Consider the following 12,220-nt stretch of genomic DNA (forward strand, 5'->3'; position numbering starts at 1 on the left):
CGGTACAGTACCTGAATCTTAGCTATGAAACCTGGGCTGAAGCCAAAAGCATTGAGGGTCTGCCACAAATACTGATGTTCAACCCGGTCAAAAGCCTTTTTCCTGGTCTATGGAAATAAGACCAGTATCCATACCCAGTGAGCTAGAGACGTCCCAAAACATGCCGAATTAAAGTGATATTATCACTCATTAACCTGCCGGGCACACAGTAAGTCTGGTCGACATGAACCACTTCATCCATCGCCTCCCGAAGCCGAGAGCGAGAGCTTTGGACAAGATCTTATAGTCCCCACACAGCAGAGAAACAGGTCTCCAGTTCTTTATGTCCTGTAAGTCTCCTTTCTTTGGCAGCAGGGTAATGACTGCCCTTCTGCAGCTCAGCGGTAGGCGTCCTCTGCTCAAGCTGTCCTGAAAGACCTCCAGCAGATCTTCACCAATAACTGGCCAAAAGGTCTTAGAGAAATCCACAGGCAGCCCGTCGATGCCTGGTGCCTTACCGTTCCCCAGACTCATCAGAGCAACATACAGTTCATTCAGGGACAGTAGATCTTCCAGCACCGTGTTGTTAGCAGCACCCACCTGAGGAAGCCCAGCATGGAAAGACGCAGCTGACTCAGGATCTTCCACGTACTCCTCTCTGAACAGGTCTTTATAGAACGAGGTGGCATATCTCCTGATCTCAGGGGTTCCTGTGATCGTAGCTCCATCTTCAGAGCGTAGCGAGTGGATGATCTTCCTTGACCATTCTTACGCTCTAGACCAAAGAAAAACTGTGAGGGGGCATCCATCTGGGAAGCTGCTCATGAAGCGGCAGCGGACCAGAGCCCCCTGTGCTGTGATGCCCAACAGGTTGGCTAAAGCAGCCTTTTTAACTTTAAGAGCTTCAACATGCCCTTGATTTCCTGTGGAATCCACCAAATCCTGTAGTTCCACTACTTCAATCTCTAGGTCTTGAAGAGACCTGGTGATGTGCTTGGTCACATTGCGAGTATATTTCTGACAAAAGAGTTTCACCTGAACCTTTCCAATATCCCACCACTGCTGCAATGATGGGAAACTGGACGTATGGCTCTGGTGTATACCCCACACACACTTAAAAGCCTCTTTAAAAGAGTTATCATTTAAAAGTCCAGTATTAAAATGCCAATAAGCACTGTGCAATTTTACATTTTGAATATAAATAGAGCACTGGACAAGACAATGGTCCGTAAAACCAACAGGAGAAATGATACACTTTTTAAACACACCAAAATGGTGCTTAAAACAATAAAAGCGATCCAGCCTGGCCAAAGACAACATGTTATCTCTGGAATGACTCCAGGTGTACTGCCTGGCGTTCATGTGAAAACCTCTCCACACATCCTCCAGCTCACAGCTCTCCATCAGACGCCTGAGTCTGGCCCAGGAAGCAGGATGAGGCTCCAGGTGATTACGATCTACACTGGGATTCTCCGTGCAGTTAAAATCACCTCCCAAAAACAGAAAATCATCAGTACAGTCCTGAATGACATCACACAGAAGGTTTAAAAATGTCATTCGTTCAATGGCCGAAACTGGAGCATACACATTTATAAAAATAAGTTGAACATTTTCAAGCACAACCTTAATTTTTATAATGTGGCCACACATGATCTCCTCCACACTAAAGGAGCAGGGACGAAAGCCCTTAGAGAAGAGCACCCCGACCCCCCCACTGTTAGAGGCTTTATGGCTGAGAATCACCTCCCCAGGCCACTGCTTCCTCCACTCACTCTCATTCTCCACATCACTGTGGGTCTCCTGCACAAAGATAACATCCAGATATTTTAGCTCCATCAGTTTAAACAGAGAAGCTCTTTTAACATCACTTCTTGCTCCATTAATGTTTAAAGACCCAATATTTAAATCTGCCATTAAAGAGAAAAGAGCAAGAACAAAAACACACACAACAAGTATGTGAAGAAACATATTAAACCCAGTCATCATCTTCAATGAGTTGAGCTCTGACTTTAGTGACCAGTTTCTTGAGGCGGTAAACCTCTTGGATAGTGAACCCTTCTGTATCTTTCCTCAGCCAGGCCACAGACCTGATAAACCCTCTCAGATCAGGGAAGAACTGCTCCGTCTTCACCGCCTTGATCCCTTTAGTGTCCTGCAGGAACTTCTTGATCTTATCCAGAGGATACAGAGTTAACTTCTCTACCTGGGATGCTGTCCACTCACAATCTTCCTCATCATCATCATTATCATCATCATCCTCATCATCACCACACAGACCCTCTAGCAGCTTTTTAGATTTAGCATCATTCTGCTCTTTGTTAGAACTGCTTTTTCTTTTGCTGGATCTTGTAGTTACATCCATCTCATCAGACACATTTTCAGCCAGAGCATCATCAACCACATTTGTAATATTCTGACTGCAGCTTGTCTTTTTTGCTCTGCCTTTCTTTTTCCCTGTCTGTCTGTTATTTTCTGCTGCCTCAGTAGACTGGGCATTTCCTTCATTATCAGTTGTATTTCCACACTCATGTGGTACAACATTATTCTCTTTTTCCTGCTTGTCTAACTCTGAAACCTCTACAGTTTCTGCACACTGTTGCGCACCTGCCGAGTCTGAGTCAGCCGCAGGTGGCGCAACATCTGAGTCTGAACCCCCCAGAGGCGACTCTGCGGCCCGGTCGGCCAAACCGCCCGACCCAGCGGGACCGGGAGCCATCTCAGCCGAAACACCCGGCCCCCGGGACCGGGGTCCGGTCCCGCGGGACCGGGAACCGGCCCATCCGAACCGCCCGGCCCCCCAGACTCGGGGGCCGGCCGACGCGGACAGGAACGGACCAAATGACCCTCCTCCCCACATCCAAAACACTTCATGGAATCAGAAGTCACAAAAACAACATAGCTGAAGCCTTCCACTTTAAAACTGAACGTTAGATTTAGATCAGCCGCGTTGTCTTTCAGAGTCATGAAGACTTGTCTTCTGTGACACACTACGTGCTTGAGTTTCGGGGATTTACAACCTAACAGAACCATTTTAATGGGAGACATCAGCTGGCCGTACCGTGACAGCTCTCTGGCCAAATCCTCATTTTTAATAAACGGAGGTACGTTTGAAATCATAATTCTTTTAGCTGGGCTCACCAGCGGGAGAACCGGGGTGAAAGTATCCCGGATAACAATTCCTCTTTCTACCACGGACTCAACTTTCGCCACATCATCCAAGAAAATCACCACTGCCTTGTTCATTCGTGAGGCAGACTTCACACTGTCAAACCCCACCACCTCCCCGACAGCATAGCTGGCCTCCTCCACTGAACAGACGACATGTGGAGAAATCCTCACCGCATGTCGGCGTGTCAGCTTCTCTAGCACCGCATGGTGCACGCCAAACACGGGCATAATGCCCGGCTGACAACCAAACTAGCTGAACAAAACCCACCACCAACTAATAACTAACAACTACACAACAAGATAAACACGTACAAAACCACAAATAAACAGAAAAACAGAGATAGAAACTCACACGCTCCGTAGACTCACTCAGCACTCACATCCGCTGAGAGAGAGAGAGAGGGAGAGACAGAGAGAGAGAGACAGAGAGAGAGAGAGAGAGAGAGAGACAGAGAGAGAGAGAGAGAGAGAGACAGAGAGAGGGAGAGAAAGAGAGAGAGAGAGAGAGAGGGAGAGACAGAGAAAGAGAGAGAGAGAGAGAGAGAGAGACAGAGAGAGAGAGAGAGAGAGAGAGAGAGACAGAGAGAGAGAGAGAGAGAGAGAGAGAGAGAGAGAGAGAGAGAGAGAGAGAGAAAGAGAGAGAGAGAGACAGAGAGAGAGAGAGAGACAGAGAGAGAGACAGAGAGAGAGAGAGAGAGACAGAGAGAGAGAGAGAGAGAGAGAGAGAGACAGAGAGAGAGACAGAGAGATTTTTTCATTTTTAAAGGAACTTTATTTTATCAATGTTCCATCTTATTATCTACAAAAATAATCTCTTTTCAACAGAACAATAAATAAATACATAAACTCTTAAATACATGACATCATCTCCTGAGAAAAGATGAGTTGTTCACCTTCAACAGAGCACAACACATCACCGTGGGCCCAGATCACACTGAACTGATCCACATCCTTCATCTCTTTATAATAACTAAAGTCAATCCTGATTCTGGCTTTCACCATCCGAGTAAACAGCAGATTCACATTAATATCAATAGATTCATCCACCTTCCTCTTCCTGCTCACATACACAGCCATCTTTGATTGGCCCAGGATGAAGTTCAACAGCTGACATTTATGTTCAGCTAACCTACTGTACCTGAACCCAAGGATGAACATTTGTTTGGAGAAAACCTCCCCTACTTTACTGAACAGTTTCTCTAGCAGCAAGAACAACGGTGACAGGCGCACACACTCACAATAACAATGAAAAACAGTTTCTTTTTCATCACAATAAGGACACTTGTTGCTAACACCAGGACTGATGACAGACAGAAAGGCGTTGACTGCCACTATGCCGTGTAACACTCTCCACTGGAGGTCAGCTACTCTTTTAGTTAATGGTGGTTTGTATAAACTCCTCCACGCAGGTTGGACATCAACCTCCAAACCCAGATGTCCTCGCCACGGTGTGTCTACCCGTTCATGGAGTTTACTCTTATTTAAACACAGCACCATCAATTTATAAAAGGCATTTCCTTTTGCCTCTTTCAGGTCTAAAGTGCAGTGCTTTACATCCAAAAAACAACCAACATAATTATCAAGACAGGGACGGACACATAAACCAGGGAAGGAATCGTCACATTGAGGTGTAATTTTTGCTGGATCTTGTAGTTACATCCATCTCATCAGACACATTTTCAGCCAGAGCATCATCAACCACATTTGCACTGCCTGTCTTTTTCCCTGTCTGTCTGTTATTTTCTGCTGCCTCAGTAGACTGGGCATTTCCTTCATTAACAGTTGTATTTCCACACTCCTGTTGTACAACTAACTCTGTAACCTCTGCAGTTTCTGCACACTGTTGCGCACCTGCCGAGTCTGAGTCAGCCGCAGGTGGCGCAACATCTGAGTCTGAGCCCCCCGGAGGCGACTCTGCGGCCCGGTCGGCCGAACCACCCAGCAGGACCGGGAGCCGTCTCGGCCGAACCGCCCGGCCCCTCAGACTCGGGGGCCGGCCGACGCGGACAGGAACGGACCAAATGACCCTCCTCCCCACATCCAAAACACTTCATGGAATCAGAAGTCGCAAAAACAACATAGCTGAAGCCTTCCACTTTAAAACTGAACGTTAGATTTAGATCAGCCGCGTTGTCTTTCAGAGTCATGAAGACTTGTCTTCTGTGACACACTACGTGCTTGAGTTTCGGGGATTTACAACCTAGCAGAACCATTTTAATGGGAGACATCAGCTGGCCGTACCGTGACAGCTCTTTGGCCAAATCCTCATTTTTAATAAACGGAGGTACGTTTGAAATCATGATTCTTTTAGCTGGGCTCACCAGCGGGAGAACCGGGGTGAAAGTATCCCGGATAACAATTCCTCTTTCTACCACAGTCTCAACCTTCGCCACATCGTCCAAGAAAATAACAACTGCCTTGTTCATACGGGAGGCGGACTTCACACTATCAAACCCCACCACCTCCCCGACAGCATAGCTGGCCTCCTCCACTGAACAGCCCACATGCGGGGAAATCCTCACCGCATGTCGGCGTGTCAGCTTCTCCAGCACCGCATGGTGCACGCCAAACACGGGCATAATGCCCGGCTGACACCCAAACTACCTGAACAAAACCCACCACCAACTAATAACTAACAACTACACAACAAGATAAACACGTACAAAACCCCAAATAAACAGAAAAACAGAGATAGAAACTCACTCAGTACTGGTACTTATTTGCATGAATACTGTCGATGTGAACTGAGTTACCACCGGAGTACGTCCAGTCTTATTAAAGTACTGAACATATAGAACAGATAAGAAAACAAGGTGATTCATTTGAGAATGAATCGAGAGTTAACTGTGGACTATCACGCGATCGATCGTGATTAAATATCTATAATATCGATTGACAGGTCTAAAATATATACAAATAAATGAATATATGCAGAAATAAATGAACAAATAATTGTGAAAATTGGCTAAATGGATGAAAACGCTTATAAATATTTCATATTTTGTTATTTTGTCTTTATATTTCCACATTTATTTATTTATTTACACACACAGAGACACACACACACACACACACACACACACAGAGACACACACACACACACACACACACACACACACACACACACACACACACACACACACACACACACACACACACACACACACACACACACACACACACACACACACAGACACACACAGACACACACACACACACACACACACACACACACACACACACACACACACACACACACACACACACACAGACACACACACACACACACACACACACACACACACACACACACACACACACACACACACACACACACACACACACACACACACACAGACACACACAGAAAGAGTCACACACACACACACACACACACACACACACACACACAGAGAAACACACACACACACAGACACACACACACACACACACACACACACACACACAGAAACAGAGACACACACACACAGAGACACACACACACACACACTGACAGCACGTTTTTCATTTTGGGGCGACAATACAGATTAACGCCGCCTGCTGTTATTACGTCTCGTCTCTTCGGTGAGAAAATTATAGATTTTTATAAACTGTCATTTTGCACTTTTAATCTGTTTGTGTTTCCTGTTGCATCATGGGTATTGTATGCTGTTTGACTTTGAGAATAACTGAGATTGTAATGAAGTCAGAAGCGACTAAAACAACTGTGTAGTGTTTGTCTGAGAAAATATATTTCTACACAGATCCATGTGGCTCTCGGCTTTTTTATCATTTTATAAAAGTGAAGTTAAAGAGTAACTACGGTTTTTTTAACCTGGATTATTATTTCATTTCATTTATTTGTGTCTAAGTGACCGATGGGAACAACAACTTATAGGGCAATAGTTCAGCTTGTATTTACCTTCACAGAAGGGCTTGTTTTGCCGCTGACAGACTCAGATTAATATTCTAAGTGTCTGACAACATTATGAAAGGATTTCTAAGGAGGTCGACCTTTCTGTTAAAGAGTAAGATCCTTTTTTTAAACATTAAAACATCCGCGAAATTGCGTTCGCTAAACCCACCAGACTCCATGTAAATAATCAGTAGTTTAAGCATCGTAGAATACACTTCATTCAAAGTCGACAGAAACCAAATTAAACAATAAAAAGCCATTTTGGGTCGTCTTTCGACTTTTCCAACCATCACAACCTTAGTTGTGGTTGAAATAAACACATAGTTTACGGATTTACATGTGAAAATAAGTTGGCTCTATACACGCTAAAAGTGCTGCTTTTTTAAATGGAGTCTGGTGGGTTTAGCGCTAGCGACTTCAGAGCTGTTTCTGGTTAAACAGAAAGGTCTGTGCTTATCCGCCGGTAAAACTCCCGTTGGATGACTCGGCTGAAAATCTGCAACTTTCCTTCTTTAGCATTTAGCTTAGCACGGCGCTATAGCAACCATAACCACCACTGGCTCTAGCCGTTTGCTGCTTCCTGTTTGGTGCTGGAGGGAGCGCACCCATTGGCTGTTGACAATGTTCACGTGATTTATTTATGATATAATTTTGAGCATCAAACACTTAATTGCCGTCATTGTGGTGAATGTTTATGAAAGTATTTGTGCCTTTTCTACATCAATTCATGCTGGAAATGTGGGTTTGTTTTAACGGAAATTATTATTATTTAGTATTCTCCTGTTTTGTTCACTTTATTGTTGTATTGAATGGTTATTTTTACCTCTTTTTGGGTTGTCTTTCATATTTTTTTGAGGGGGATATATCTACCTCTTCTAAATATTGGGGGCGGCATATCTCTTGCGTCCACGTGGATATCTACGCCTCTGGCCGTCACTAATTGCTGCTTGAGCTATAAGGACATATGGGGGCGTTTTGAGGACAGTCTCTTAATGTTGCAGCTGGTAAAGGTCGAGCTCATTTTAATGACTTAACATACTGCTGCTGGGTAGTTTAATCTATAAATGTACATCATGATGTATTAGTTGATTTATGTTTTGCATTAAGAATCTGCAAAGTAACTAAAACTAAGGTTATATTGGAGTAAAAAGTACAATCTTTCCCCCCCACACAGAGACTGACTGACCACACCTGAGGCCAACACACTCCGCCCCCTTCAGGTGCAATCAATCAGCCAATCAGAGGCTATAAATGTCGCCATCATCCCTCTGTTCCTTCTGTTACACCTCGATAATGACATGTGCCTCTTTTCAGTTGTTTTGATTGTCCCTAATGCCCACAATGTGTGGTTGAAATGCATTTTGGTTATATCGTTTTTAAAGGTGTAAATATCCTAAATAGCCTCAGTTATACTCTCATATCAGTTTCACATTTTCTCCGTCAGCTTTGTATGAAACCCTGGAATGAAGACAGGAAGAAAAGACTTTGTTGATGTTAGTTTATTCATCATGTAAAGCTTCAGTTTGTTCACACATCCCATCAGGAAAGTCTGTTCAAAGACTCTTGTTCAATGATTTCATCAACACATTCACTTCATCCACACAATCACTTAGTTTGAACCAGAATCTCAGCTATGTCAAAGAGAAGAAGGACTTATTGATTATGATTATGACAACATTTGGCCCGTCCCACATGGGATTACAAGACACCGCTATTTAACAGACATCTTCCTGTCCCGCAGATACATAACGTGGAGAAATACATGAATAACAAACAACAGCTAATATCTACACGTCATCTCGGTAAAGATCTTTTTTAACATATCGTCCTGTTTCAACAATCAAAGGTAAAATAACAGATCTCAACAGAGCACATCGAGAGCTTCTGGGGCTCCCCGAATTAATTGATTCATATCTTTTATTTTGAACATAATAGTAATAAAAAAAAAAAATAAAGCAAATAAATGTCGAAAAAGTGACAAAAAATGTTGATAAAGCAAAAAAATGAGAAAAAGCAACAATAACGTGTAAACACACGAAAAAGGTTAAACACGTCGAAAAAATAGAAAGTCACAACAATCAGCTCTCAGCAACAAACATGGAGACTAAATAAGTCAAAGAGTTAAAACACAGAATTTAACCCTTAAATGACTTCTGTCTATTTCAGTTTACACAACTCAGCAGAGTCTCCAGACCAACAATAAACCCTTAGTCCAGCATAGAGGGGCTGAGTGAATGTGGTCTGGACTCTGTGGAGGAGAGTCATGGTTTCAGAGACGCTGTAGAAGGACAGAATACCTGCACTGTGATCCAGGTACACTCCTACTCTGGAGGACCCAGGACCTGAGACGGGAGTTTGGACTTTGTTGGACCAAAATGTAAATTTGTTGTTGTTACAATATAACGCCCAAGATTTGTCATTTCGTCCAAATCTACATTCATCCGACCTCCCTGCTCTGCTGATATTCTTGTATGCGACTGCTACATAAACTCCTCCTCTCCTCTCCACCTCCCAGTAACAACGTCCAGTCAGACTCTCTCTACTCAGGACCTGATACCAGTCAGTGAATCTGTCTGGGTGACTAGAATAAGACTGTTGTAGTAACATGAATGTTGATTTGATGTTGAATGTTTGACGTAGTGTTAGTTAGTTAGGAAAATTATGGGTTAAAAACATGTGGAGACATATCCCCGGTGTTAAGAGGCCCGCGGCGGAGTCAGCAGTAGCTATGAATGTACAAACTGTTAAGGGCGAAGTAAAGAAAAAGAGAAGGCAAAAAAGTAAACTTTCCCACCCTGATCTCAATACATAGTTTGTCAAATGCAGAATGCCGAAAATGTGTCCCAATGCATCCAGTCGCATTTTGCAGTAAGCAAGCCAGCGTGATTTCTGACCCACAATCCTCTGTGCAGCATATCTGAGCAAGAGGCTCAAAGTTCAAGCTGCAATGTTATCAGAGTTTGATGTCCCGCCTGTCTGCAGACTGTACTGCAGGCAACAGTACGTACTTTGTAAGAGCAGCTGCAGTTTGTACTAAAAGTAAAAAGAAAAAGTATGTGATAAGGAACGCAGCAACACGTGTTTACAACAGAGCTCATTTCTCATTTAAAAACTCTGCTGACTTCAGCTTTTAGGAGGTAAAGTCTTCTTAGAATCAGAGGGTTTGGAGACGGCTCCCCAGTTTACTAAATGACTGAGTCGTCCTGTTATTAAGTTGAATAAAAGTTGATATTGTTTACAATAATTCAAACACAGTCCTTGACAGAATCAGAGTAAAATGAAAAGGTTTAACGGTCAGTGTATATTTTTGGTCATTATATTATCATTTTCTATTTCTTATGACAAAAAATTAAATCACTGGAAAACAGAAATGAAAAAATGCCATTTTATTCATATTCTGAGACCGGATGTTGCATTTCCAAGGCAGTAGCACGTTCTCTTAATCCATCCATGACTAGCACCGGTGGAGCCGACCATATTGACCAGTTTAGCTTTAACCCAGGCTGCAGTTGAGGGAAACTGTAGCCTAACTTCCTGAGCGACTGATCATCCGTTTTTTGCACCTCTTTATATAAATATACATTAATATATCTATGAAATACATCATGAAATACATAAATGAGGCAATACATATAAACATATGCACAAGTCATTATAGTTCAATAGCCTATATGGGTTGTTATATAACAGCCGGGCTAACAGCCAGGCTAACAACCAGGCTAACAGCCGGGCTACTAACAGCCGGGCTAACAGCCAGGCTAACAGCCGGGCTACTAACAGCCGGGCTACTAACAGCCGGGCTACTAACAGCCGAGCTACTAACAGCCGGGCTAACAGCCGGGCTAACAGCCGGGCTAACAGCCGGGCTAACAGCCGAGCTACTAACAGCCAGGCTAACAGCCGGCTAACAGCCGGGCTACTAACAGCCGGGCTAACAGCCGGGCTAACAGCCAGACTACTAACAGCCGAGCTACTAACAGCCGGGCTAACAGCCGGGCTAACAGCCGGGCTAACAGCCGGGCTACTAACAGCCGAGCTACTAACAGCCAGGCTGCTAACAGCCGGGCTACTAACAGCCGGACTACTAACAGCCGAGCTACTAACAGCCGGGCTACTAACAGCCGAGCTACTAACAGCCAGGCTAACAGCCAGGCTAACAACCAGGCTAACAACCAGGCTAACAGCCGGGCTACTAACAGCCAGGCTAACATCCGGGCTAACAGCCGGGCTACTAACAGCCGAGCTACTAACAGCGGACTAACAGCGGACTACTAACAGCCGGGCTAACAGCTGGGCTAACAGCCAGGCTAACAGCCGAGCTAACAGCTGGACTACTAACAGCCAGGCTAACATCCGGGCTAACAGCCGGGCTACTAACAGCCGGGCTAACAGCCGGACTAACAGCCGGACTAACAGCCGGGCTAACAGCCAGGCTAACAGCCAGGCTAACAACCAGGCTAACAGCCGGGCTAACAGCCGGGCTAACAGCCGGGCTACTACTAGCCGGGCTAACAGCCGGGCTAACAGCCGGGCTAACAGCCGGGACTACTAACAGCCGGGCTAACAGCCAGGGCTACTAACAGCCGAGCTACTAACAGCCGGGCTAACAGCCAGGCTAACAGCCGGACTACTAACAGCCGGGCTAACAGCCGAGCTACTAACAGCCGGGCTAACAGCCGGGCTAACAGCCAGGCTAACAACCAGGCTAACAGCCGGGCTACTAACAGCCAGGCTAACAGCCAGGCTAACAGCCGGGCTACTAACAGCCGGGCTAACAGCCGGACTACTAACAGCCAGGCTAACATCCGGGCTAACAGCCGGGCTACTAACAGCGGACTAACAGCCGGGCTACTAACAGCCGGACTACTAACAGCCGGACTACTAACAGCCGGACTACTAACAGCCGGACTATCAGCGGACTACTAACAGCCGGACTATTAACAGCCGGGCTAACAACCAGGCTAACAGCCGGGCTACTAACAGCCGGGCTAACAGCCGGACTACTAACAGCCGGGCTAACAGCCGGGCTAACAGCCGGGCTAACAGGCTAACAGCCGGGCTACTAACAGCCAGGCTAACAGCCAGGCTAACAGCCGGGCTAACAGCCGGGCTACTAACAGCCGGGCTAACAGCCGGGCTACTAACAGCCGAGCTACT

At 45.2% G+C, this 12,220-nt stretch overlaps 1 protein-coding gene across 3 annotated transcripts in view; it reads left to right on the plus strand.

Moving 5' to 3' along the window:
• LOC144514400 (multiple C2 and transmembrane domain-containing protein 1-like) overlaps positions 1 to 9,425 on the plus strand; it is a 14,930-nt gene extending 5,505 nt beyond the window's left edge. For 2 of the 3 annotated variants that reach the window (XM_078245522.1, XM_078245523.1), the window contains one exon: positions 2,563 to 3,291. In XM_078245522.1, the coding sequence (XP_078101648.1) occupies positions 2,563 to 2,910 (348 nt within the window). In that variant the 3' untranslated portion in view covers positions 2,911 to 3,291. Of the gene's footprint in view, positions 1 to 2,562; positions 3,292 to 8,237 lie in introns of those variants that run through there. The other variant, XM_078245524.1, reaches the window with a different exon arrangement.
• Positions 9,426 to 12,220: the final 2,795 nt, after the last annotated feature.

This window comes from Sander vitreus, unplaced genomic scaffold (assembly GCF_031162955.1).
Source record: "Sander vitreus isolate 19-12246 unplaced genomic scaffold, sanVit1 ctg564_0, whole genome shotgun sequence".
Taxonomy (NCBI): Eukaryota; Metazoa; Chordata; class Actinopteri; order Perciformes; family Percidae; genus Sander; species Sander vitreus.